This window comes from Populus alba, chromosome 3 (genome assembly GCF_005239225.2).
Source record: "Populus alba chromosome 3, ASM523922v2, whole genome shotgun sequence".
Taxonomy (NCBI): Eukaryota; Viridiplantae; Streptophyta; class Magnoliopsida; order Malpighiales; family Salicaceae; genus Populus; species Populus alba.
In genome coordinates this window covers 19,500,870-19,527,779 of record NC_133286.1, presented here as the reverse complement: position 1 = coordinate 19,527,779, position 26,910 = coordinate 19,500,870, and the positions used below count along the sequence as shown (strand labels likewise).

Below are 26,910 nucleotides of genomic sequence, written 5' to 3'. Positions count from 1 at the left end.
AAATTAAAAGTTCCAAGCTAAATTGGAAAAAAATCTTAATATAATAAGATAAATAAAAAATAATCTTGAATAGTAACTTATAAGCTTTATTTAAAGACCTTTCTGGAATTTTATATCATAAAATTTTAACCCAATAGTAAACCACTAACTTTTAACAATTAAAAAAACAAAAAAACAATGCACAATTCCATGAGGATTCTTAGGGGCGAGGAATTTCCAACAGCTATCAGAACAGAGTAGGGGAAGTCATCCAGCTCCCTCCACTTCGGCTGGTAAAAAGAAAATGGCATGGGATCCAAAACAATTTTATCCTGTTTGTTTTTTGAAAAATAATTTTTTTAAAAAAAATAAATTATTTTTTAATATTTAATAATATTATAAAAAATAAATTAAAAAATACTTTTTATTATTTAGTTATGCCATAAAAAATAAGTTAGAAAATCACTTATTAATATTTTTTTTCAAATTATTAAAATAATAAGAAATATATCTTACAAATTAAAATAATAAATAAAAATGAAATTGAAAAAAAAAATTAATTTCATAAATTACCTCAAATAAAATAAATAACAATCAAAATAATAAAAATTAAATCTAACAAATAAAAAAATTGAAAGATAATGAAATTAAAAAAATAATAATTATAATTTCATAAATTATTTCAAGTAAAATAAATAATAATAAAAAATATTAAATCTAATAGATAAAAAAATTTCAATTATAAAAATAAAAAGAGAAAAGCAAATAACAATTATAAAAATAAAAACTAAAATTAATATAAAAATCAAATTAAATTAAATTTTAAAGAATGAAATTAAAAAAAATTCAAAACAAAATACATAATAATTAAAAATTTAATCACCAAATTTAATATAATCAGAAAAAAATATGATATTTCTAAATTTTTCAAAACAAATTTTCACAAATTCAAAACAAAATACATAAATTTTTCATAACTTCTAGAAAAAAAATTTCATAAATAAGTCAAATTTTTCTTTAACTATTTAATAACAAACAAACACATAAAAATTTAAAAAATAATTTTTCATAAAACAAACAGTTTTCGTCTTCATCTCAACTTAAAGTTCGAGCTGTACCTGAAACAACACATCACCCGACGACAATACCAACGACGTTCTATTCAACAGATTATTTCTGAATGATATCCCTCCTATGACAGCAGGTGCAACCAGCCCAACATGCCCAGAAGGGAAGCAATTATCTGCATCAAAACAGTTACAAAGTGCCAACCATTGAAAAACAGGCCCCAATATTTAAATAGCATCGCAATCTATGTTTTACAACTGAAATTTTATGATAGTAATACAAGTATATGCAGTGCCCTTGATGTTAATATCTAGTGGTTTTTTGTTGGTGTAATGTTAATATATTGTGGTTTTTTGTTGGTGTAATAGATTCAAGTGGCCATTTCATATGGAAGATGTGAGATGTGATAATGAAGAGGCCATTTATGCTGCTAAAGAAACTTCTCAGCAGACCACATTGCTTTCTAGCTTCAAACAAAGTAGAGCTGGAAAATGATACATTTTGAATGTGTTTCTAGCTTATTCCCATGCATGCGACGTGTGGGGATGCGGAATTTGTGAGTTCCATCTTCTAGAAAGTCCAAAACTCGAACCCTTTTGTATTAATATGATTGTTTAGGCATCTGCATTCAATGACAGGTGTGGGAACAGTTCAGATTTCTCAAATTTTCAAAAGCAGATCTGCATACAACACAGCCATTAGGAAATTTGAGAGGGTTACAGAAATGTGTTGCTGGTGGTACCTTGTCAATTTTCTCTAGTCAAAGCTGATGACCTAGGAGACACTAGGATCATCTTCTTGATCTGGTGCAGCATCGACTGACAAAACCAAATCAGAAACTTCTAACAAATCATTAGAACCATCCTCTACATCCTGTAGAGCATCATCTGACAAGACTTGAGCAAGAAAATCATGCCCATCATCATCTGAGCCATCTGTGTCATCAGACTGATCAAGATTCAGCATGTATATAAATTCACCAATGCCCCGTGGCTGCACAATCTCAAAACTGTGCTCTGGTTTATGCTGCTGATTAAATCGGCCAGACACTTCAGAGGGATTGTTGTAGCATGATTCACACATGTCAAAACTTATTTCCTCTGAACAGTCTTTGCATTTGTACCTCTCCCCAATTATTGGTATCATCTGTTATGAAAGTTCAAAGCTTTTAATTCACTAATAGAGTACTTCCATATGGCATTGTGTCAATACTACATGTATTGTAAAAAGAAACTGAATTGTCTATCGGTACTTGATGTACTTACTATGAACATTTACCATCTTTCGTTGCATAAAGCAACAAAAACCCAGTTTAGGATGACAGTAGCATTTACATTGCTGGCTAAATAAAAATTATATGTTCATCTAATAAGATTGGCATGTCTAAGAGATTTTGGAGAAGGGAGTTCATTTCTGTTGGGCAATTAATGAGAATAAGCACAAAAACAGAAACAGTGAGGGCAAGTAAGAGATTTCCTGAGGATAGATGCAGCAACAAGTAAGAAAATGTCATCCTCATTCTGAGCATGCATTCAATAGAAGTGCCAAAACTTCTAAAGGAAATTATGCATCTGAGATTGAAATTTGTTCATAAATAAATTATGAATACTTTTTCAATTATCAAACAAGATAGACAAAGGGAACTGAAGATGAACAACATTACCCCACAAGAATCACAACCAACTCTAATGTGAACCTTGGGTCCATTGCCAAATATCCATGATGAATAGACCTTAGCAGGTACTGATGATGACTGTGTAGCTAATTGTTGAGTTTGTGCTGAACTTGAACCTGAAGTCAAGGTACATTCAATGCAAAAGGCACACAGAATAAAAATTGCAATATAAGAATACTTTAAAATGTGAACAAATTCAAGGAGGATCACCAACCAACTGATGCTCATGCAAACAAGTTGCCAGGCCCTCAATGCGCAAGGGCCCAAATCAAAATTTGCATGTGTTTGCATAAACTGTTTGAGATCTAAATGGATAGTTTAGAATCCCATTCGCATTCTAGGAAAATGTGAAAATGGTAGGGTCAGATTTGTCGTAAAGTCAATCTTACTTGGTTTCAATTACTCCTTTCCTTTCCTGATTGACCGACTTGTGAAGAAGGATCCTTCAAGTTTAGAAAGGGTAATAGTGCAACCATTTTAGGTGTCATATACTATTTTTCTTTTAGATTGCTGTGCTACTGTGAACACATTCACATCATGTTTAAATGTGTGCTAGTTGGCTATTGGAGTATTTTCATCCCTTTTCAATTACAAAACATTCATGCTCTTAGCTTTCCATGCTAGAGCAAGCAAGAAAGCCGCATGCAAACATGATGAGCAGGCACACACGTGCCCCCACACACACAACGCCCAAGTACAACACGTGGATATTGAGAGAAAAATACAAGTGACATGTAAAGGAACGGAATGGAGTTATTTGTCAGAATATCTATGCAAAACCAATTTGGGCGAAAAACAAATGGATAAAAAGGTTGAGACAGTTCAGACATACAATTTTATCACATTACATGCCAACGTTGGTTCGACAGGTTAATTTGCTTAAGTTTTACCCCAAAAAAGAATGGTGTAACTTAATAGAAAATTTATATTTCAAGAAAGTGACTTTAATAACCCATTTTCAGATTTGGAAACGAAGCCCAAACACTAATGAGAGGAAATGATAAGCTATAAGTTAAAGGTTTTGCATACTGACAATCAGTTTGTTTGGAAAAAGCTTCTCGTCTCTCTGCATATATTTCAGAAAACTGCTCCTCCAAAAACTGCTCTAGGACTAAACAAACACTCGGGATCCCATTTGGATGCAAACTTTGACAAATTTGACACCTAGGAATCCCTTGCATGGGACTGGTGATACAAGATTCACAATACACTGCACAAAGAAGAAATTAGATTGAGGAAATGATAGTAATAATTTATTTCTTTTGTTTTCAATGAGAAAATGCAGCTTAATAGAGATTACCATGGCCACAATTAAGAACCACTGGTTGAAACAGCAATTTCTTGCATTCAGCACACAGCAAGTCAGCAACAGAGGCCTGAGTCTTAATTCCATGTCCAAACTCTGTCCTAATCAAGTTGCAATTTTCAATGGCTGCATTTGTAGTTCCGTCAGATCTACTTGATAGTGTTGAAGGCACAATTTTCATATTTTCCTCTCTATGAGCAATTGCTTTTGGAAAATAACACAACTTATTTTGAGGATGAATGGGGAAATGCAGAGAATAGCTTGGGAAATCCAGCTCTTCACCAGAATGTGATCCAAATGGATGATGAACAAACTGCGGTGAAAAGCGGCCAGCTTTCTTTTCTTCTTCTGCACAACCGAATAAGAAAATATAGCATCAGTCTGTTTCAATTGACATTATCAGTCAGAATGTTAAATAAGTAAAACCACTAAAGAGGTTCAGCACCGTGGTGGTGTTATTAAGGGTTGCACTTGAGTGTGATCAATGGAAGGTCCAAGGTACCTAATAAAATGAAAGGAATGTACAAAGAGCAATTGCAAAGGGGCAAGAAGATTCAACCCTCCAAAATCTGTTCCCATAAAAATATAAATAGTCATGTGAATTGCCTTCACAGATCTAATAGCTGTAGTTCTACAAGTGTTATTGACATCCCAAAGGCTCTGCTTCTATTCCTTTTAACCACAAACAAGCAAGAACATGTGCAACTGTTCATTAGCAACACCACTTTGCAGATATAGGATGATTATAACTAAATTCACTGGCCATTTGAGCACTAAAACAAAGAAATGACACAGCAAAAGAAGTTTTCATTCTGTTTTCTCTTTCTTTAGCAAAATGAAGAGATGCCTTAATAATGTACAAAGAAAAGGCAAATGGCAGATTTACAGTACATCAAAGAGAGAGAGAGAGAGAGCTGACAGTTTGAGGAGGTGGAACAGGTAATTCAAATATAAAATTTACCAAAAAGCTTTTCAACAATTACAAGACCATTTTAAGAGTTTTTTCAAGTAAGGAAAACAGTTTTATCTACTGTTCTTAAAATTAATCAGCAGCTATTTTTCTTTCCCTTCAATAACATAAGCAGAATCAGTCCACATGTCCAGCCAAAACAAACAATTTGGTTTCACTATTTGTAACTCTTTCTCAGCCAAATTTGGGCCAGAATTGCAAAGCAAGTACAGGAATTAGTATCATAGCAAAAGAGTGTATGCTGTAAGAGTGATTCTCCTCTGGAAACTAACGACTGCATTTTGTATACACTCGCTAGCACTAGGATGTTCTAACATTCTTGATTGGCTAGTTGTCAATAGCCCAAGACCAAAAAACAGTGAAACTAATAGATCAAAATTAGAAATTCAAGCAGTAAGAAGAAAGAAAAAGAAAAGGATGTGCAAGATATTTACCTCCCACTTCTCTTTCCCTTCTCTTATAGGCTATAGGGTGCATCTTCATAAGCAGGAAATGCAGCAATTGACACACACTTGGGAAATGATTAAACGGGTGCCGACAAATTGGACAGTGTGACTCACGCAGCCCATTCATGCTATAAAAGACACACCAGAAGCATGAAAGGTGGCCACATGCTACAAAAAAAAAGGGGGGATTTATAAAAATAAGATCACACACTGAGTATAAACTTCAATATTTTGCCTCCTTACCTAATACAACTGGCTTGTAAAGTAGGTCCCTGTAACACAAAGAAAACTCCCTTTAAACATGTCATGCACTAGAGAAAAATAGGTTGGAAGATTTGCTTAATTAATAACTATGGGGTCCTCAAGTCTGCAAAGATGCAATTTTGGTCATTAACATGATCCTCAAATTTTTGCATGCAAACATAGGAAACAAACATGGTTACCAAAAGATCTAAGGATGGATAGTCTGTGTGCCTCTAGAACTTTAGATTAGTTATTCATTTGCTTCTTCAACCACAGATGCTGAAATTCCATCAACATCATAAAGAAGCATTAATTAATATAAAAAATGAGCATGAAGCTGTTAGAATTCTACATTTTTTTCTGCAAATAAGAGCCAATCATCTTAAAATTGTCTGCGAGAATATCGAAACAGTTGGAAATGAAAATTTCACATCCTCAAGTAAGCTTTCTAATTTTTCTATACAAAAGGTTTCTACAAATGATCACTGTTACTATTGGAGGAAGCTGGAAGCTTCCTGAAATTTCTCCATTTCAATCTAAATTCCCCAAAATTTATATCTGAATCATGGTCCAAATTGAAATGCTCGAGTACATATTTTCAATACACAGCATCATCAGTACACGGTGTAACACACACAGAGTTGATGAAATTTTCAAAAAATGATCTTGACAACCTAGTTTCTTTAAATGAATACAGTGATACCAAACAACCAACTTGTTACTACAGAAATTAAAAAAGCTAAATCCAAACTAAAAACAAAGGAACTCCATCTTACTTGAACCCTTATCATAAATTTAATTGAAAAAGCTTCACAAAATCTTAACTGTAAATCATTTAAGCATGAATTAGCAGCCCAACACAGTTAATAAACAATCGAGGCACAAGGGTGAAGCACAAAATCGAAACAAAAATATAAAATCTTGCAATGTGACCTCTTTTTTTTCTTTTTCTCGTCTACCAAATCAAGCTAGTCTTCAGCTGAACTCTGGAAAATTGGTTTCTTTTTAGCACAAAACAGTAAATTATAGCTTTTGTTCATTACCACCCAACATCAAGAGCCCTATCTTATCCTTTGATATAAACATAACAATTTTCCCAAACTAATCAAACAACAATAGGAGCCTTTAAGCATTACAGAATAGTAATAGTAACTTTCAACATGAAAAATCTCAACTTTAAAACATATATATATATATAAAGAAAGAGATTCACACCAAAAAGATGGTGGCAATCAAATACTTACAGGCAAACAGAGCACTGGAACTCATCAAGGAAATCCTCTTCTTCTCGGACATTATCTTCTTCAATTTGCTGAAGATGTTTCGGTGATGGGGTTTTCTTGTTATCATCGCATTGGCATTGCATTTTCGATTCTTCTGTTGATGGGATTTTGTTGTTATCTTTATTTTCCATTTTTCTCAATTTGAAGAGACAGAGAGGCAGAGAGAGAGAGAGAGAGATACAGAAAGCAAAAGAAGACACGAGTACGAGGCGGTGTCTTCTTTATCAAGCTAGTTATTCGATTTGCGTAATGCGCATTTTGGTTGGCTTTTTTTCTTTTCTTATAAAAATAAAAGATAAAAAGAAAAGGAAAGGAAAAAGAAAATTCAACCCATGTCGGTCGGTAATGGGACACCTATTTGAACAGCGGCTGCGTCTTCAGTTGCGAGCGTAGCTCTCAAACGTGGCTGCTGGTGGACCGATCTTGGACTCGTAAATTCAAGGTTTACACCGAGTTAGGTTCATAGAAAAATCTAGATTTTTTTAAAAAACTTGTTGTAGTGCTTTCTTAAAAAAAAATGGATGACCCAAGTGACTATATGGCTATATGGGAATGTAACTGTAGCTGTTTTTTAAAGTATTTTTTATATTAAAATAATATTTTTTATATTTTTAAAAATTAAAGCATCAAAACAATTTAAAAAACATAAAAAATAATAATTTTTTAAAAAACAAGGTATTCACCACATTCCCAAATAGGTTTTTACTCTTATCTTGAATCTTGAATGCACTTGCTAAACTTAAATTATTGATAAAAAAAAAAAAATATCTTGCTCTAAATTCTTTAGATTGGCACGTACAAATCATTAATTAATTGTATTGATTTTCTTCTACTCGAGCAACAATTTCAATAGTACGAGATCTTTTCTTTTAGAATTCTTGTACAATATTTTAATGAAGAATTGGATAAAAAATATAATATAGTAGGCTAGTGAGCAAGTGGGCGTGTATGAGAGGAAGCATCAAAGTGATGGCCATTGATATTGTTATTAAAAAAATATTTTTTTATCATATTATTTTTTGTTTTGTTTTTTTCTTGTATTGTCAAATGACTACTTGGGTATTGTTGATGGGGAAAAATATTTTAGTTGAGAGTTATAATACATAAAAAAATATTATAGAAATATTTTTAAGTGCTTGGCTTGCCCTAAAATATTTAAAAAACCGGTCCTTGCATCCCCTCAGACATGGATGCACATAAATACGTGATAAACATCTAGTGAACACGAGTTTTATAAATGGAAGCTGTGGCCACTAATTGAAAATCTTAGGGTTGTTTTGCTCAAAATAAAAAATTGGTCAAACCAACCCTATATTTGATGCCTCCTCTCATACACGCACTCTCTCACCAGCATATTTATTTAATTTTTCATTAAAATATTGAACAAGAATTCTGAAAAAAAAATATCATATCATTGAAATTGTAGCTTGAGCATAGGAAAATTTTGATATCACCTAGAGTGTGATTATTTGCACATATAAAAGTTGCTATTTGATATTTTGTTTGTAACATAAAAGAAAGAAAGAGATATGATAGTTGTGAGGGATTAGAATGGTGAAGGTTTTGAAAAATATAAAAGAAAAGGAGTTAAATTAATTTGAGTCTTGATTTTCATTTAACTACCATAATCAACTTAAATTACACTTTATTCACAATCAAATGTATAACCAATAATTGTCGAGCTAACATTAACTTATTTTACTCTTTTATAAAAGTAGAAGATACTGCAATAAAGAAAAAAATTAAGGACCAAATCATAGGTTAGGCACGCTGGCAAACTGCTTGAATTTGGGTTTTTTTTTTTTTCTAAATTTATTTTTTTAATTGATATATTTTTCAATATTTTTTAGTTTATATTTAAATTAATATCTCTTATTATTCTAGTTTATCTAAATTTTTTCCATGTTTTATATAAATAATTTTTTTCCCCATCATGTATCTATTACCATTTAATTAAATAAAAATTCAACTTCAATAAACAAAATCTTTAAACATAAAACTTATATTAATCACTTGATTTTTTTCTATTTTCATTTAATGATTTTTTCCCTAAATATATACAGACTTTTAAATTTACACTTCCGATTAAAAGTTTCTTTTTAGGTATAAAAACACATTGAAAAAATCTACATATATAATATATATATATTTTTTTTTTTTTTTGGTAGAAACAAATGTATCCAACTCACATCCAAACGCAGCACGTCACCTAAGGTGGAGGATACGGCGAAACAACTTCACATTCAATCATCAATCCTAGCAATGACGGTATAATCTTCAATACGGAATAGAAGCATATAGGAAATGTTCCATCACAAAGCTTTAAACTCAGATGCCGTTTATAGCAATCATCAGCATGCGAGACCTCTCAAAGCAAAGCAAGTATACTTCCACCTACTCATTCTGGGTAATTTGTGTTCAGATCATAACTAAAGGCAACATTCAAACAGCAAGTCGAAACCTAGAAACCTCGAATCCCCTTATTACATATAAATAATATTAAACTGGTAGAAGAAAATAAATCAAGTTAATGCATCCCTGTATATTTTTTTTTTCCCTGGAAGACCACGTCAGAGAATGGAAGGGCCATTAGACTTGATGATGGGGGATTTGAAGCACCAAATGGCCGACACTTACTTCCATATCTTCACACATTTGTCATGACTTGCAGAAGCGACCATCCCTGTAGCTTGTGATTGAGCCAAAGCTGAAATCACACACTCATGAGCCGCAACCGTCATGCACTTGTTCTCAGCCATGTTCCAAAGCTCCAATGACTGAATTAGAACAATGATTACAACCAGGGAAGAGAGAGTAGAAACCAACATGAGTGAAAAATATCAAGAATTGTAAGTGCAAGAGTTCTCCTTAAATGGATATTATGACCCCATGAAGTTAAAAAGATAAGATACATCGTTTCCCAAAATACAAGCACAAGAGTTTCCTATGAACAAACAAAAGGTGGGTTAGAACTGAAACAAAAATCCTTTTAATATAACAAGGTTGATCTGTTTTAAATAAAATGGAACTCGAAGTACTCATCTCCAAAGCAGGTTCAATTACAGGAAACAGCTCATTTCCATGGCAAATAAAAACAGTCAGAACTTAAACACTAAATATCATCACCATAAGACAAGCAAAAAGTACCTGGTAGCCTCCAATAACCAAGAGAGTGGAATATCCAGGATGGAAAACACAAGAATGGAACTTGTTCCCACTTGAACTAAGTTCATGAATGCACTCTCCTGTGGCCAATGACCACACTCTAACAGATTCTTGACTGACAGATGCCAAGTAATCTCCATTCACATCCCAACAAACAGAGTGTACCGCCGTGGAGTGCCCCTAGATCAAAAAAAAATTATTTATTTTAATGGCGATCAAATAACAAACATGAAAAAGCAGAGTTTCATTGGTTTTCTCAACTTCTAGGTTTAAGACCAATACCCGTAATGAGTGTGTCTGTCTGTCAGTCTCAACATCAAAGATGGACACAACATTCTCTGCAGCTGCAGCCAGCAGTTGTCCGATTCTTGGCTGAAATCTAACTTGTGTGGTCCCTCCCTGCTCCAACAAATGACCAAGATTTAGAATGGACAAGAAATAAAATCCATCAGAAATTCAAGAACAAAAGCACAGTGTGCGTGTGTGTAAAGGAGCTTCATGGCTAACCTTGGATATCCGGGTGCAAGAATACTGATTGATGTTCCAGAAGCGAATCTCATTGTTATCATCACAAGAGCAGAAAACATCATTCTTCTTCGGGTGAAAGTCAAGGGACACCACATGTGAGGTATGCCCCGTATATGTTTGCAAGGAATATCTTGGCTGCGAGGATAAACCACATTATAATCCTAGTATTACATGATAAAGTAACTGATGCCAATTCCTTTTGTGTCTTTCAAATACACAAAGGACCTGATGCTATTTCCATAAGTTCATAATAAAATATGGCATAAAAAGGCTATAACTTAAAAGAGAAGGGATGCCAGAATATCAAACTTTCTCAAAAAATCACTTGTAGGATCTAAACTTACATCAGCAAGATCAAAGGGACAACAACCATGTTTTACCAACTGTATTTGGCAAACTATAATACAAGAGAAGCTGCAATGTACAGGCTGAGTAGAAGCAAAACATTTCAAAGAACATCCTAACCAGAACCTCAATGTAACATAAGATGAATCGAGGGAATAAAATAGCACTTCAAAAGATTGCTATCTAAATTGAAAATTGCTTTCAATAGAATGAATATATGAAAAGGTGAGATTCATGCTGTTGTAAAGATCATTGAAATGACATTAATATAGACATGCAACTCAAATAAAAAGAGTGATGATTTACCAATATTAAAAAACTAGCACCCCCAAAAGCAAGAAATTAAATAAACAAATGCAAGCATAGAAACGTGGTTATCCCATGGCCAAAAGTTTTTGAAAGGAAAAGGAAGCAATTAAGTTATGGAACTGACAAGTAGTTGATCCAAAAGAATGAATGATTAATATGAGAAGCGTTGGAGGTAGAAAACTCACTCCTGCAGCATCCCAGAGACGTACACTTGAATCAAATGAAGATGTTGCCAGCTGAGTTGAATTTGGCCTGAAACGAACATCAGTGATAATATGGGTATGCTCGTCTGGATTGCACTCTGTTTGCAGAGTTTCCATGTTCCAAAGAACAACCTACTGACATGAAAACATATAAATCCACATCAATTCTTAACAACAAGATACCAACTTTCACGGTTCATAGTTGCTCTTGCTGATAAAAATAACCCAAACTTGTTACAGATATCTAATGGAATGGTTTTATTCTGGCTTAGTCCTACATTAATTTGTCCACCTTTCCATTCAAGGTGTCCAAAATGTTTACCTGCTTCAATTTTTAAAGCATAGTATACATGAAACTTTACTATTTCTCTTAATGGGACTATTTAAAAACAAAAAAGGGTAGTTATGGGAGTTATGGGAGTTATCATTTGATGTTTCATTAAGCTGCAGTAACAGGATAGAGTAAAAGCAAAACACAAAAGTGTCCTGATGTGGCATCCACATTTTGGTTACCAAGTTTGCGCATTCAGTTAGTTATTTGAGACATTTCCATTATCACGTTTTTATCTGAGAATATTTCAGCTAAACTGTAAACACTTCTTTCCACAGTATGCAACTGTACAATTACTTTTTAAGTACAGCAATCATCTTAAATAAATTGAGAAAATTGAGGGAGCTCTTGTCTTTATTTTTCAGAGATCATGTCCCTTCTACAATCATCTGCCTTCTTCACTGTATTCTCATGATGCTTCTACTTTCTTCAACAAACATGAACTATATAAACCATGGTTTGTAATGAATGAAGCTTTGGCTAAGATTGCGATTCTACTGGTGAAGTTGCTCATCTCTGAACATACCAAGTTGACGTGTTGAAACATTTAATAGTAAATTGACACAATTAAACTACCTAAAGTGGTTGGCGTCAATAGTTAAACTTGAGAAGGTTAGTTGTGTTGACTTCCTATTCAACAAGTAACAAGGTCTTAGTTAACTTCAGATAAGCTACATTAATCATGGTCGCTTCCTTGTATCAGCCTATCAGGTCTATATAGGCCTTTGCTCTTCAGGTTTAGGAATGGCACACTCTTCATCTGCAGGTCCAACAGAACCATACAGAGATAGTATAGCAGGAAACAACAGCGACAACAAAAAGAAGATTAGTAGAATAACAAACTAGCCTAGCATATGCAGCAGCAAGAACAATGAAATACAACAGCAGCAGGTTTGTGCTAAGTATTAACCCAATGGATAAGCCCAAGTACTACATAACTGTAACAGTGCTAATCTATCTTGGTGCATTATCCATCAATTAATTGCTGAATAGAAAGCTGAAGCACATAGGGCAAACAAGATGTGCCATATACATAAAAAATAAATAAAAATGATCACTTAAGTACAAAGATGCTGTCTAAATTACTGCATTTTTTATGTATACCCTCGCATAACATTGATTTAGTGAATAGTTTCCCAATGCATATCACATCAATTTCATGCTCTGTTTAATTGAACCTTGGAATGAAAGCAATGGTTTCTAAACCAACTTGAATCATCTATTTAAAATGGTGAAAGCAAATAAAAGGGTGGCAATCAAAAACAGGATTTAAAATGGGTATTATAAGCTCGTTACATTTCTCCACGTTGGTGGAGGTATGCATTAACTAATCAGCAATTCAGTTCAAAACAACGCAAGCAAAACAGAAGTAAAAAGTTCAATAATCAAAATTTCCCCAAACACATAAATCAGAAATGAAATTAGTTCTTGCTCGCTACAAAACAATGGATTATACCTTCTTGTCATGCCCAGCACTGGCCAACAATTTCCCATCTGTTGAGAAGTGACAGCAAACAACTTTCCCATTACTTTTGCGTATCGAACTAACTTCACTGAAGTTGAAACCTGAGATGTTAAGGAACAAGCATTGCTGTGGTCAATTCGAACAAAATAATAGCAGAAGAAATTGAAAACATTGCCTACCTTTTGAAGCTTCAGCAGCATGTTCAGAAGTCCTTTTTAAGGTACCAAACAAATCTCTTCCATCTCCATCATCAGGTGATAAAAAAGATTCCACGTTATCATCTAAGGAGCCAACATCTGCAAAATGCTCAATGTCTTCCTGCAGAGAGATGTAAAATCAAAGACAGGCAAAGGTTAGGACCAACTTCGGGCACTATCGGGAGGAATACATTAACATACCAGCACAAGCTCAGAACTCAATAAAGGATTTATATACTTGGACAAGAAATTTCATTGGGCAAAAATATAAAATAATTGCATTTTGTAACGATACAAAAAACTGAACCCTGGACTTGACATTTTTTCCACTAGCAGGACCAACAACAACATAGACAACAACCCCCTCCCCCACCAACAAACAGAATCATCAAACGACATCACAATTGAATCACCATGAAGATGAAATTTGAAGAATTTCCTTCACGGAATATTATCTAGTGACCATATATTTCAGATAATAAATCCATCAACTACCTTATGTTTATGAATACCAAGCAAAGGCAAGACATGTTAATAATTGATGTTATTCTGTCCTAAAACTTTAGTTGAATTCCATAAACCAGTATGGGGTGTAGTTGTGGGTTCCAAACAGCAGATTCCTGATGTTCCATTCGCATCTCTAGGTTATTCATGTCAAAGCAAGTGAGTTTGTTAAGAGAACATACCAATGGGTTTGTGGATGATGCAAGAGCTCCAGTTGTATCACCACCATACATCAAGCCTTTTGACATGCTATTGACATGCTGCAAATTGCCTGCTGTGGCAATTCCATCACCAGGAGTATGAGTTGATGGGGTAGATGGCTGAGAATTAGAAGGGCCTACTGTATTTCCTGTACCAGTACTATTAGCAGGTCCAGAAGATGAAGGGCCTTTCCTCTTTCGGTTATTCTATTACACCATAAACAAGCATTGGTCAGTGATTTACCAATATTATCATGCATTGCATATTTAGAAAAGGAATTCATCATGGCACTAGTTAATAAAAAACTCATGGGTAAGTGCATGAGAGTGGATACTTAAGCATGTGGTTTCAAGTAACTTCACAATTTGTTCTAGGTTAAACCAGGTGTGTATCATAATGTGTGTTTAAGGAAACACAACCTGCTGTCCTTGCTGTGGTTGCAAAGGATCTTGTTGTTGAGAGGATGATTGTTGCATCTGTGGCAAATTCATCTGTTTAAGACAAACCCACCACAAAGAGCATTAAGAACTCATGACCCAATTAGAATAGTTCAGAACATCAAATTTTGAATTATTATAAGGAAGAAAATCCTACCTTAGATGAAGTTGATTGCATTGGAGAACCAATAGATCCATCCTTTACATTAGGTTGGCCATCTTTGCTATTCAAAGGACCTCTAGGCAACCCCCTAAACTTCCGTTGATCCATATCTCCATACATTGGAGAAGCAGAAAGGTTCCCTTGTGCCTGGACATGTGCCAAAAGCTGCTGCTGTTGTTGCTGTGGCAAAAGCTGAAACTGACTTGCAGCATGTAAAAGAGGCCTTTGAACTTGTGCACCTAAACTCGGCCGAGTTTGTTCAATTCCCTGTATATTCTATAATGGCCTAGGTTGTGAATAGCTAGGTATATATTTAATTATACCCCCATAAAAATGAACTCCAATATAGAACTTACAGTTAAGGGCCATCCCTTCAATGGAAGACCATTGACACCAGGATTCAATCCTGGATACATAAATTAGAAATAATTAAAAAAATATATTATAAACATAAAACTTTAAGAGGATTAGTACAGTAGAATTCTTCTGGAATTTTCAAGAATAAGTTGGAGGAAGGACCCGTGGTGAATAGACATTTATTTTTTTTCTTGATTCCACATACCCCATTCCTCCATGCACTGCATACATTTTGTTAGTTATCTAAAATCTAAATCAACCATGAGACACATCTATTTTGATATACATGGCATCATAAACAAGTCAGTTTACAATTTATACTTTTTGAATTGACAGGATTAATTTTTTGGACATAACAGAAGATGGTCAATTGTATATGTTTGGACATGACGGAAGGTTGTCAATTGGATATGCAAGAAACAATTGATTACTGTTACTATGCAAGATCTGGATTTCAAAAAAGGCTTCACACTGCACAATGATGATGGGCCAAAGTATTTGTCCCATACTGTAGGAAATAAGTACATACAAAAACAGTCCCACATATTAGACCATGCAAAATAAAGGGGCATATGTGCAGACCTTTGTTCAAAATAATAATTCAGATGTGCAAGTAGCCAGGTACCTAGCTAACAGAGGAATCCTTAATGGATTCACTTAAATAAGAAAACGAATAGTTGATACAGCACTATGAACATAGACAGGAGACACTCAGCCTTCTAGACCTTTATAACACTGTTCTTGGGGTTGGAAACTGGTGGAGAAAGATTCTTTTGGATCTAGCTAGTACATTAATATCTCAATTAATAGTTAAAAATCAAGTAAAGCAAGTTATGCAGCACGAATAAACTGAGAAAAGTGCGAGCACTCTGCAGGACTTTGCAGTTTTACCTTTCCCATTTTGACATACTATATGTTATAGTTGGATCACCACATCTAGAGTAGAAGCACGTGGTACTTGCATGCTTATATTTCTTTTTATTTCTTACCAAAACTTTTGAAGTAACTAACTGTAAACTGCATAGAGATTTTGTCAAAAGGCCCAGAGATCTCATAGGAAACAATAAGGAAAGTAATTTCAGGGCGGTGGAAGTTCTTGTTTCTTCTTTTAGTTAAGATTTAGGTAACTCAAGATTAGCTCAAGAGTTTATTCTTAAAAGTAAGGTGCTTAATTTTCCCAAACAGGGATACAGTGAAAATCAATTTGTAGATGCACATGTTTATATGCCCTCATATTGAGTTCCATTTCTGGGATACAGTGAAAATCAATTTGTAGATTCACATGTTTATATACCCTCATATTGAGTTCCATTTCAGGGATACAGTGAAAATTATATGCCCTCGTATTGAGTTCCAGTTCTGCAATACAAGATCCCGTGCATTTACCTGAATTTCCAATTCCAGGTTTTGACTGCATGATTCCCTGCCCATAAATGGTTGAAGGGTCCATAGGCAAAGATCTCTGGGAAGCACCCAGGTTCACTTCTTGTTTGACATCCTGCCAATTGAAATTGAATCAAGAACTCGATGAAAATGAAAAGGCAAATAAACAGAACGCATAGTCACAGAGAATATGGTTATTGCTGTTTAAGTAGTTACAGTGGTCTGTTGAGTTTGTGCCTGGATTTGTTGCAGTGCAGCAGTAACATTCCCAGGATTTCCTTGGACCAACTGGCTGTGTTAGCGCAAAAGAATCAGCACTCAAATAAGTGGTAAAAACACTGTCTACTAACATCTATAACGAAACTTACCCTGGATGGTTTGTAGTTGGTTTGAGAAGGGCCATCCTAGCATCAAGATGCAGTTGGGATGTTTCAGATTCCATTTGGTTGGAATGCTTCAATCGTTCCTCGTACATTTTTGCAGCCAACACACTCGCATTTGATTGCCTAAGCATTCCTTCGGAACCAACAGCATTTACCGGACCACCCATGGTAGGGTTGTTATTACCTCCTCGTTGCAACTGCGCGTGATGCATTAGTTGGAAGTGCTGCATTTGCAGCTGTTGCTGTTCCTTTGTTTTGCTTTGCTGTGCCTATATATCAATACCACAAGTCCAGCTAAAGAATATCAAAACAAGATCCATATTCAACAGGGAGGTTTACAACTCTCATTAAAATCTAAAAACTCACCTCTAGATATGCTGCGGCAGTCTCAGAATGTTTCTCGTTAGTCCTTGCTATAAAAATATCCCAGAAGACAGACCACCATTCAAAAAGAAACCCCCCAGGAGCATCAATTGCTGCACATTCAAACTAGAAATTATACTTACATCTTAAACATTTCAATTTCTTTTACACCATGTTTAAGCAGCTAGTTCAAAGCCAAGCCATAAGAAGTAGACTACTTTCACTTCCATTGACTTCAAAAACACCCGCATAATTATATCCAGTGTAACAAACTACTGTCCCCGTCAAAATATGCTCCTCAAAAAGCAAAGTAAAAGTAGGATTTCGCACATTACCTACTGGATCGGGGGCAACTTTCCCTTCTGTCATGAATGATTTTGCGGTGGCATGCAATTTCTTCTTCACCAAATAATCATATATGTACACATCAAGCCTACCAAACATAGCCAGTTAAGAGAAAAATCCAAAACATGATCTAAAACCTAATCATTAACTTAATTGAAAAAAAATATTAACAAAACAAAAATCAAAGAAATAGAAATACAAGATCACGTACATTTTATCTGCTTCCCAATTACTCTGTGCCATGATTTCAGCTCAAAAATCACCAAATAAAACTGCTAATAACCTAAATTAAAATAAATAAATTCTCAATCAATAAAACTGACCGATCAAATTCAAATCACAGTTCACTGAATTTCGAAATTTAGATAAAATCAGTGACTCGAAGGAAGTTAAAACTAAATAAATTAATTAAAAAAAAAAAAAACAGACCTTAATTTGAAGAATTGAACGGATCAAAAAAGTATGCACGACTAATCACGGACTCTGTGTGATAACGATCTCCATTGAACAAGCATTGTCACTGGATTGAATTATGAGACAATAAATAAATAAATAAATAACAAAAAAATTAAATTAAAATAATTAACTTTTTTATTACCTCCAATTCTATAATTTATGCGATTAATGAAAGAGAGAACAGGTCTTGGGGGTTTGTGATTTTAAGAAGCCAGAAGGAGGTTTTAACGGAGTGAAAGTGGGGAGAGTCGACTCGAGAGAGGAGTTTGAGCTGGATCCGGAGCTCAGGTTTGGAGGGATAAGCCCGAGGTTGGGAGTCCAAAACTGAGGTGGGGTTATTGGTTCCTTATACGTGATTACGTGCACAGTTGAAACCTCGATATGGCCGAGTTGAGTTGGTGACGTGGACGAAAGTTTAAAAAGCCTGTGGACTTTTAGTTTTACCACGTCGGATATACCGCAAGTATAGACAAATAAATTTTTTTAGTAATTATTTATCTAGTTTATAAATAATGTGGTAAATTAAATTTATCTAACAATTTTTTAAAAATAAACGTATAGCTACATTGATCGCACTAAATGGATCCTCGTGTTGTATTAGTCAGATTCTAAAATCTAAAAGAATTATAGATACAAATTGAAGTGTATAAATTTCGAATGTGGTATTGAAATAATTTTATTTTTATTTATTTTATTTATAATTACCATGTTTGCTCCCTCTTAGTTTTTAAAATTTGGTGTTATGTCAGTCATCGTATTTATATTTTTATTGGTTTTTTAGCCAGTCTACTAAATCATGATATTAGAAAGTTCATCCAATCTCAAAGTTTTTTTTTTTTAAAATGCAGCGTTATTGTCACTCCATGATTTATCATTTCCACTCCATAATTTATTTTATTTACCTGGATAGACTGAAATATACCTAGTTATGTTTTTCATAGATGATGATAATTGTTAAGGTAACGTTATTAGTTTTAGGTATTGTTCATTAATAAAATATTTATCTTTAAAAAAACTAATAGAGAAATTAAAATTTTCAATTTCTATATACTTTTTTTTCTTTGAATTATTTTGAATTTTAATGTTTTAAAAACAAGATACTCCATAATTTTATTGAAAACTAGGGATGATATAGCCTATCAAGATATTTTATATTAAATGTAAAGTGCGAATAACAATAATAAAAACAAGTAGTTTGAAACAATTTCATCCATTCATGCTATGGGGTTGATACCTAAATGATTTGTTGTCATAAACTAAAGTAAAATTGTTAGCCAGACAATTATGTTTAGTAGAATATGTTTAGAAATATGATAAATATTATTTTTTATTTGAAAATTTATTAAAAATTTTATTTTTTAATATTAGAGTATCAAAATAATTTTAAAATATTAAAAAAATTATTTAAAACAAAAATATATCATTTTTTTCACAAGCACTATTCAACCGTATTCTCAACATATATTTTTAAAGGTTTTTTTTTGTGTTAATTGACTTTGAGGTTGTTTGTTTTTTCAACTTAATTATGTATTTTTTAAATAATTATTTATATATACATATATATTTTAATTATTGGACGTGTTCATATATATAAAATGAATTTTAAAAATTTAAAAATATTACCTTAATATATTTTTAAATGAACAATACTTTTAAAAAATAATTATTTATTAAAATATCAAACGCCACCATCGCACCTGTCAAAGCACGGTCGCGCCATGTCTAAACTTTTCACGTGGTGCCTCACAGGCATTTCGTACCTGTACCTATGTCCGATCGTATTGACCCGGACACAAGGGGTTAAATGGTTACTTGTAAATTCATGGTCAATGTATTCCCTTTTATTGTACACTAGATACTTGATCATGTTTTGCACGGATTAGATATTTTTTTCAGATAAAAAAATTATATATATATATAGGTTTTTTAATATGCTTTTGTATTTAAATTTTTCTTAAGTGAAAATTAAAAAAAACTTATATACATATATAATCAAATAAATCAAATAATATGTATTTTAATGAAAGAAAAAAAAAACATAAATGATAACTAAATATAAAAATAAAAAAAACTTAGAAAAAAATATAAATCAAATTATTTAATCTTAAAATATGAGATATTTACCCAACTATATTTACTAAATTTATTTATCAAAATAACATTTGTATTCAACAAAACGATAATAAAAATAAAGATATAAATAAAATTGATTGAATAAAAAAAATTAAAAAAAAATAATGCAAAGCTATATATATTAAAGAGATATTATTTAAAAATAATTTAATAACAAAAATATTTTTTTCAAACATGTAATCAATCTATTTATATATCAATTTTATCTATAAAAAAAAACTCATAATCCCAGCTCATTGGTTTTAAAGAGACGGAAACTGTCTTGAGAAAAGAAATTAATAAACATGTTTTTTATTTTGTCAAGACCTGCATTTCAGCCTTCATGGTATAGTTATTAGATGGGGAAAAAAAATATATATATATATGGTCAGGCATTTCACACCATCGACAAAAACCTAACTGTACCTGTCAAAACACTGAATCTGTGAATCATTGTGGATATATATGTATATATAAAACTATGTATTGCTACAGTTAAAAAAACCTTTTGGCCTTCATAGAAAAAATTAACGGCTATTAGTTAGGGGTAGTTTAGTCTTTGTATGACCGCCCTGTCAGTGATGACTTGCATGGGGTCGGGGTACATGTAATTTTTCCATGTGTTAAGAGCAATAAAATGATCCATTTGCCACCCGGATAACCAAAAAATAAGCTTTTGGTTTAGGGTATTTTAGTTATTTTGTTTTTTAATACATTAAAATTACATAATTGTCCTTGAAATTCAATAATAAATAAATCACTCGTACAGTGGCTTTTTAGTACCTCCATAAAGTTTTTTTTATTATCATAGTAGCTATAGAGGGCAAATTAATCATTTAAAATTGATTAATTAATATTTTAATTAAAAAGAATTGTTGGTGATAACCATGCGTCAAAGTATTGGAGGCATTTGCGTCCTTTGGACAGGAATGTGATGCCTTTAGTGGTTAAAATTGATATTTTTATTGTCTTGTTGGAAGCACTCTTATGTTTTTGTTACTTTTAGTATTTTAATTTTTTAATATTTTATTTTATTTTTTAATTTTTTATAAGAGTTTTATTTGTTTTTAATTTAGTATTTGAATTTCAATTTGACATTTATTATTTTTGTATCTATGATTATTCTTTGAATTTTTATTTTTTTCCTTGATTTTTTTGTAAAAATTTTGTTGGTTTTCAATTTCATCGTTTAATCCAAGTTTATGATGTATTTTTTTTTCAATTTGATCCTTGTTTTTTTTGATTTTTTTTAATCAAAGTTGTTGTTCTTTCCAATTTAAGCCTCCAATAAACAAATTTAGAGCCCTCTTATTTATTTTTTTATTTTAATTTTCACCCTTATTCTTTTAATTATATATTTTTAGATTTTTTTGTGTAATTTTTTTTTTTCTTGGATTCATCCTTCGTCATTTGATTGCTGGGGATTGGACTTCATCATTTTTGTCTGATAACAAGTTTAAAAAATTAATGCAGGTTGATATTTTTTTATTTTTTTTATTTCATCTTTTTATAGTAGTTTTTTTTAAATGACTTTCTATAGGGTTAGTCTCGATTTCATGACTAGAATCAAAGATTTGAAAGTTGACAAGGGTTGACTTTAGATTTTTTTAAGTATTATAGAGTTGTTTTATTTTTAATTATGTCATTGAATATTTGATTTTTTTTTCTTACTCAATATTTTTATTGAAAATTTTGACTTGTTTTTTTATGTTTATCTTTCAGGCAGTCAATATTGACCTCATGACCACTATTATGAGTTTCAATGATTCACAAAAGTTGATTTTGATATTTTTTAGGTTATTTTTTAAAATTAATTTATTTTTAATTTTTTCATTCAACATTTAATTTTTTAGAAGTTGATCTTTGTGTTTTTTCTTCGTTTTTTTTTCTGCATATTTAATTTTTTATGATATCAAATATTTTAATATTAGTTATTTTTTTAATTAAATATCAATTTGTTTAATTAAATGCATCTATAAGTATTTTAATTTATAATTATTTTTTTTGTCAAAAAAATATAATAAAAAACCTACATATTTATTTATTTACTAAAAAAAAATATAAAACTAATGACAAAACGCGAGCCACGCAGTAATAGCAAATGTACAAGAGACGTTCCACCACTTCATGTAGACTAGCACACCTTTTTTATGCCGGGCTTCATAAATTTGCTAAGTTCCTTGAACGAGAAATCCCACATCGATAAACAGTGCTCCTTAGCAAATGAGAGCTGCTATAAATTTACATGCCCGCTTCAATACAAATCACGCAGCCGTGCGGTAGACACAAAGCGAACTATTCTTTCGCCTTTTACTAAAGAATACCGTGTGTTTGCCGCAAATCACGGCATACGCTAATTTTTGAAGGGGTTCTCCTACGGCGAGCCCTGCATTTCAAGTTAAAGCTTCGTTAAGTTAACTAAACACCAATCCCTACGTAACTTTACCAAATTGATACGAACCATTTCAATTAATCTTAGGTCACAACACAAACCATGGAAGTGAGGCCGTTGCTGGCAATTCCACACACCGTTCCGTTAGGTTCGTACTTGACCAAAAAAGAGAACTCTAAAATACTCTACAAGTAACTGGAACATATTCTCTTTCCTTTCAAATGAAGGACAAAGCAAGAGCACCAAATAATTCTAAGAAGAGTAGAATGAATGATTTCCCTAGCCATTCCACCTCTGGACTTCTACTCGACCGCGCTGATATTCTAGCTAATGGGTTTCGACCGTTCTCGATCGTTTTATTGTGGCTAATGAGCTGAATGAGGGATCATAACTAATGACTCTCAGAGCAACAAACCGTTGCCAAAGAGAAATCCCACATCGCTAAAAGCGTTTTTACACCAAATGAAGAGCTGCAATCTAAAGCAGCGTATATGTAGCGTAATTGTGATTGTTTTTTAAATAATAATTTTTTATATTTTAAAAATTATTTTTATATTAATATATGATTTTAAAATATATTAATTTAAAATTAATAAAATAAATCTTAATTTTTAATTTTTTTTAATTAATTTTAAACACAAAAATAAAAACGTTCATGAAGCCACGTGATGAGCACATAGCGAGCTATTCTTTCACCTTTTACTAAAGAATACCGTGCGCTCACTGCAAATGGTGGCATACGCCAATTTTTTTCAAAGGGCAATCCTCCCGTGGAAAGTCCTGCGTTACGATTGTAAAGTTCAAAGAGTTAATGTTTCTCACCCAAGACAAGAGATCACAAGCTGGTGTCGGTTCACATCTTGCTTGATTCTTTTGATGCAATGCTTGTCGCTATTGAATCAATAAACTCTCTTACTCGTCTGTAAGAGGTTTTTTCCTAAATCCAAACTAAAAAAATTAGAAAAACACCTCTTAACAAACAGAACAAATGCAAAAGTATGTCGTGCATTGAATGGTTGATTATATTTGACAGTGACAATACAAATTGTAGGAAATCAGAGGCCAACATAGCTTTATGTTTGTTTCCACCGAAAAGGGCCACAAGCTTAGCTGAATAGATCCTTTTTCTACTTTTAAATTACAAATGTGATTCAAATTCACGTGAATCCCAATCCCATTTTCAGCTTCATTTTCAACTAATTTCTTGCTAGGTTACTGACAACTTTTATTCTTGATTTACTGATTTAACAGAATGATTTGGGATTTGATTTAATCACTAAATCCGAAATCGTGTATTATACTATTATCTTGTGTTTTCTCCGTTTCCGATTAAGCATATCGTAGATAATTAAGGAAGAAAACGTAATTTTACTTCAGTCCCATTTCTAAATGAGATGTGAATACATACTTCCTTTTTTCTCTTGGGATTTGAACCAAGTGCAAAAAATTAAATGAAGTCAGCAATTGTAAACTTTGTTGGCCTATTTTTCAAAATCTGGGGACATCAATATGTCATATACAGCAAACAATTATCTATAGGAAAGCTTCAATTATAGAGGTTCCTTGCTATCTATGATTATCAAATCATACCAATCGACTTTTTATGGGTGTGATGTATCTTGTTTTCTTGTGCTTGTAAAGACAAATGCAAGAACCCAAGAGCTCTTACAATGGCGACAAAGGAAAAAACAAAGAGGACTCAGTACTGAACATTGTTTTGATGACAAATCTGACACCATTCATGTCTGCCCTTGTGCACAGATACCACACTCTCACAACTTCCATCGTTTTTAGGCTCGAACACGAGACCTTTTAGAGAGAGATTCTACTGTCAGTTGAGGTATATCTTCATTGGCTACAATTTGCATCCTTAACTGACCAACTCAACTACTAAAACACAGTACCCCTGCGACTAAATCCATCATGGCAACCCATCATGCACTGGTCACATACCAGACTTTGAATATTTGTCGATTAGAACTAACCAAAACACCCGCCACTCATCTGATAAATAATTGTTGAAAAAAGGGAGAAAAGAAAAGGACTACCAGGCCAGGTTATAATTATACTCACATGATGAGCTTGAGCATATCCATCGCATTACATAGTTTACTACAGATGTAGCACTTACTTATTCTTGTTCTGAGAATGTCTAACATTTTAAGATCAACAGTATAAGCCCCTGCACTCTAACAATTCAACACACACAGAAAAACAGAAACTAATGAAGTATTGCTCGCTAGTTGCTATATATACACAATATCTAGCACTTCTGTAGGACAAAATAGACAATGAAGATGATGTCGGCAACTGCTTAATGACTCGCTAATCAAATTTGAGGAAGATCATCATTATAATCATGAAAACAATAATGGCCACAGTCAATCATGGTTCCTCTTGCTTACTTGTTAATTGGACTCAGGATTTGGACCGCTAGGTACTTCATGGAAAGCTGCTTTAAACTGTTGACGTGAAGCAGAACCAGGAGTGGCAGAAACCGTGGTGGTGCTGCTTGTCACGGCAGCAGCATCAGCAGTGGTTCTAGAAGGTGGCGTGTACTTTGATTCTTGTGGATGGATTTCTGTGGTAAACTGTTTTGCTCTTGTAGATGGCGAGGAAGCTGTGAATTTCTTGGATAAATCTATGGGACGAGCAAGAAGAGGAACAATCAAGAGAAGACCAAGAAAAAGTACCATAGCTTGCAATTTTGTCGTGTTTTCACACACTGATAATTTTCTAGCTGGTGCCATGAAATTAAAATCAGTAATAATGAACCACCCCCCAGTAACCCAGAAGGGATCAATATCCATGAACCACTAAGAACACCAAGACAAGAAATAGAAAAGATGGCAAGGAAGTTGTACAATTCTGAGACCACTTTATTGTTTGATGCTTTAAAGCTAGGAGCCTAGGAGCTTATATATAATAAGCTTACCAATTAAAATGTGAATATGTACTGTAATAACCTGCTTCGATGATGCCATTTTTACCCCTCGTGCTATCAGTAAATAAGTTTCAAGGAAATCTTGATTAGTATGAAGAAATTTATTAACAAATATGTTGAACAGTTATGCGATTCAAAAGATTAATTACCGGTAAGCTGACCACAAATGTTTACGTTACCTCTTGGTGCTGTGGTGAACATCTGAACTACATTAATTGGATGCTAAAATTGTGTCCGAAGAACATCTGCTCAGAGGTCATTATGGTCATATTACGAAAACCACACTTACCATTATGAATTATTCAAACTCTGGGTAGTCTAGGTCATGTACGAAAAAGAATCTGAAAAGATAAAGATAGCAGAATGAGAGGAGGGTGCCCTTTTTTGTGGCCTGGCTGCTTGCTCTAGAAATCTTTTCCTCTGCTTTGACTTTAAGAGCCCAGCTAAGCTCCTCGAAATTTACAGATCTTTGGTTGTTGTTATGTCTATTTTCTTTTATTTACCAGCACCTTTTTTTTTTTTAATTTATGAAAACTTGAAATAAAGGTTAACACAGAGAGAAAGCAAAGCATCATATCCTCAATCACTGCTTTCTCCGCTTATGAAAATCCAGGACTTGTCTCCACGATCTGATGCATAGCGTCCCCACTTCCTTTATAACCTGTTCAACACAAAGAACTCACAGGTTACGTTAAGGTTATTCTTGTAAATCTAGTTACACAGAGATGTTCTTAGCTAGGGCAGACGGGATTGCTGTTGCCATGAACTTACAAGTTACAACCCAGCAGCCGCCAAATTATGCAGGAGAAATCTATTGACAATCATCATAGAAAAATTATATGTTTTCGAGCTCACTCTTTCAATCAAGCAATATGCAAAATTTATAGGTTTTTTATTTCTATTTTTTAGTGATTATTTCCCCAAAGTTTCTTGTGAAGATAAATTTAAACTTCCACACAGGAGAAAACACCATATTATTGAATTATGCTTCTCTTTTAAAACAAGAAAAACCAAATTCACCATTTTTTTTTTAAATATCACTGTTTAAGACTGGTAATGAATAATTAATTTGTTAGTTTTCCTTATTAACTAATCATTATTTGAAGTGATGGAAAAACCATTATAGAGTTAATTAAATAATATACTCAAATATTGGATTGAAAATACCAATCTCGCCACCCTGATTCCTATAATTTGTTCATCATGGATATGAAATAAAAAGAGAATTTCCTATAATTGGAGTACATGCATGTATCAAGACAGTGATCACTCACAGTTATTTTTTACATTTTAAAAATACATGGATTATTTTATTAAAATAATCCATGTTTTTATCCTTCTCTGCGTCTGCAACAGT

At 33.0% G+C, this 26,910-nt stretch overlaps 2 protein-coding genes and 2 non-coding genes across 5 annotated transcripts; 2 read left to right on the top strand and 2 right to left on the bottom strand.

Moving 5' to 3' along the window:
- Positions 1–1,023: 1,023 nt before the first annotated feature.
- Positions 1,024–7,241, bottom strand: LOC118054630 (E3 ubiquitin-protein ligase PRT1). Of its 2 annotated transcripts, none has more exons than XM_073408216.1 (8): positions 6,932–7,241; positions 5,688–5,716; positions 5,433–5,612; positions 4,023–4,376; positions 3,756–3,932; positions 2,711–2,838; positions 1,790–2,193; positions 1,024–1,222 (listed from the first exon to the last, which is right to left on the bottom strand). In XM_073408216.1, exons 1-7 carry the CDS (start codon positions 7,099–7,101, stop codon positions 1,822–1,824), a joined length of 1,410 nt encoding a protein of 469 aa, XP_073264317.1. In that variant the 5' UTR covers positions 7,102–7,241; the 3' UTR covers positions 1,024–1,222; positions 1,790–1,821. The 2 variants fall into 2 exon arrangements, with proteins under 2 accessions (XP_073264317.1, XP_034922160.1); XM_035066269.2 differs by lacking the exon at positions 1,024–1,222 and adding an exon at positions 1,254–1,669 and having other exon boundaries at positions 6,932–7,239.
- A 1,981-nt stretch (positions 7,242–9,222) lies between these two features.
- LOC118054629 (transcriptional corepressor LEUNIG_HOMOLOG) lies at positions 9,223–18,457 on the bottom strand. Its single transcript, XM_035066267.2, has 19 exons — positions 18,248–18,457; positions 18,079–18,169; positions 17,861–17,932; positions 17,640–17,737; positions 17,308–17,417; positions 16,927–17,210; positions 16,775–16,850; positions 16,562–16,673; positions 15,175–15,224; positions 14,813–15,094; positions 14,638–14,709; positions 14,200–14,424; positions 13,496–13,634; positions 13,308–13,417; positions 11,503–11,652; positions 10,643–10,798; positions 10,418–10,534; positions 10,118–10,315; positions 9,223–9,747 (listed from the first exon to the last, which is right to left on the bottom strand). The coding sequence occupies exons 3-19, from the start codon at positions 17,890–17,892 to the stop codon at positions 9,604–9,606; spliced, it is 2,355 nt and encodes a 784-aa protein (XP_034922158.1). The 5' UTR covers positions 17,893–17,932; positions 18,079–18,169; positions 18,248–18,457; the 3' UTR covers positions 9,223–9,603.
- A 4,030-nt stretch (positions 18,458–22,487) lies between these two features.
- On the top strand, positions 22,488–22,604 carry LOC118054758 (U5 spliceosomal RNA). Its single transcript, XR_004688549.1, has one exon. It is a non-coding gene; the product is annotated as a U5 spliceosomal RNA (small nuclear RNA).
- A 664-nt stretch (positions 22,605–23,268) lies between these two features.
- On the top strand, positions 23,269–23,382 carry LOC118054759 (U5 spliceosomal RNA). The gene has a single exon (XR_004688550.1). It is a non-coding gene; the product is annotated as a U5 spliceosomal RNA (small nuclear RNA).
- Positions 23,383–26,910: the final 3,528 nt, after the last annotated feature.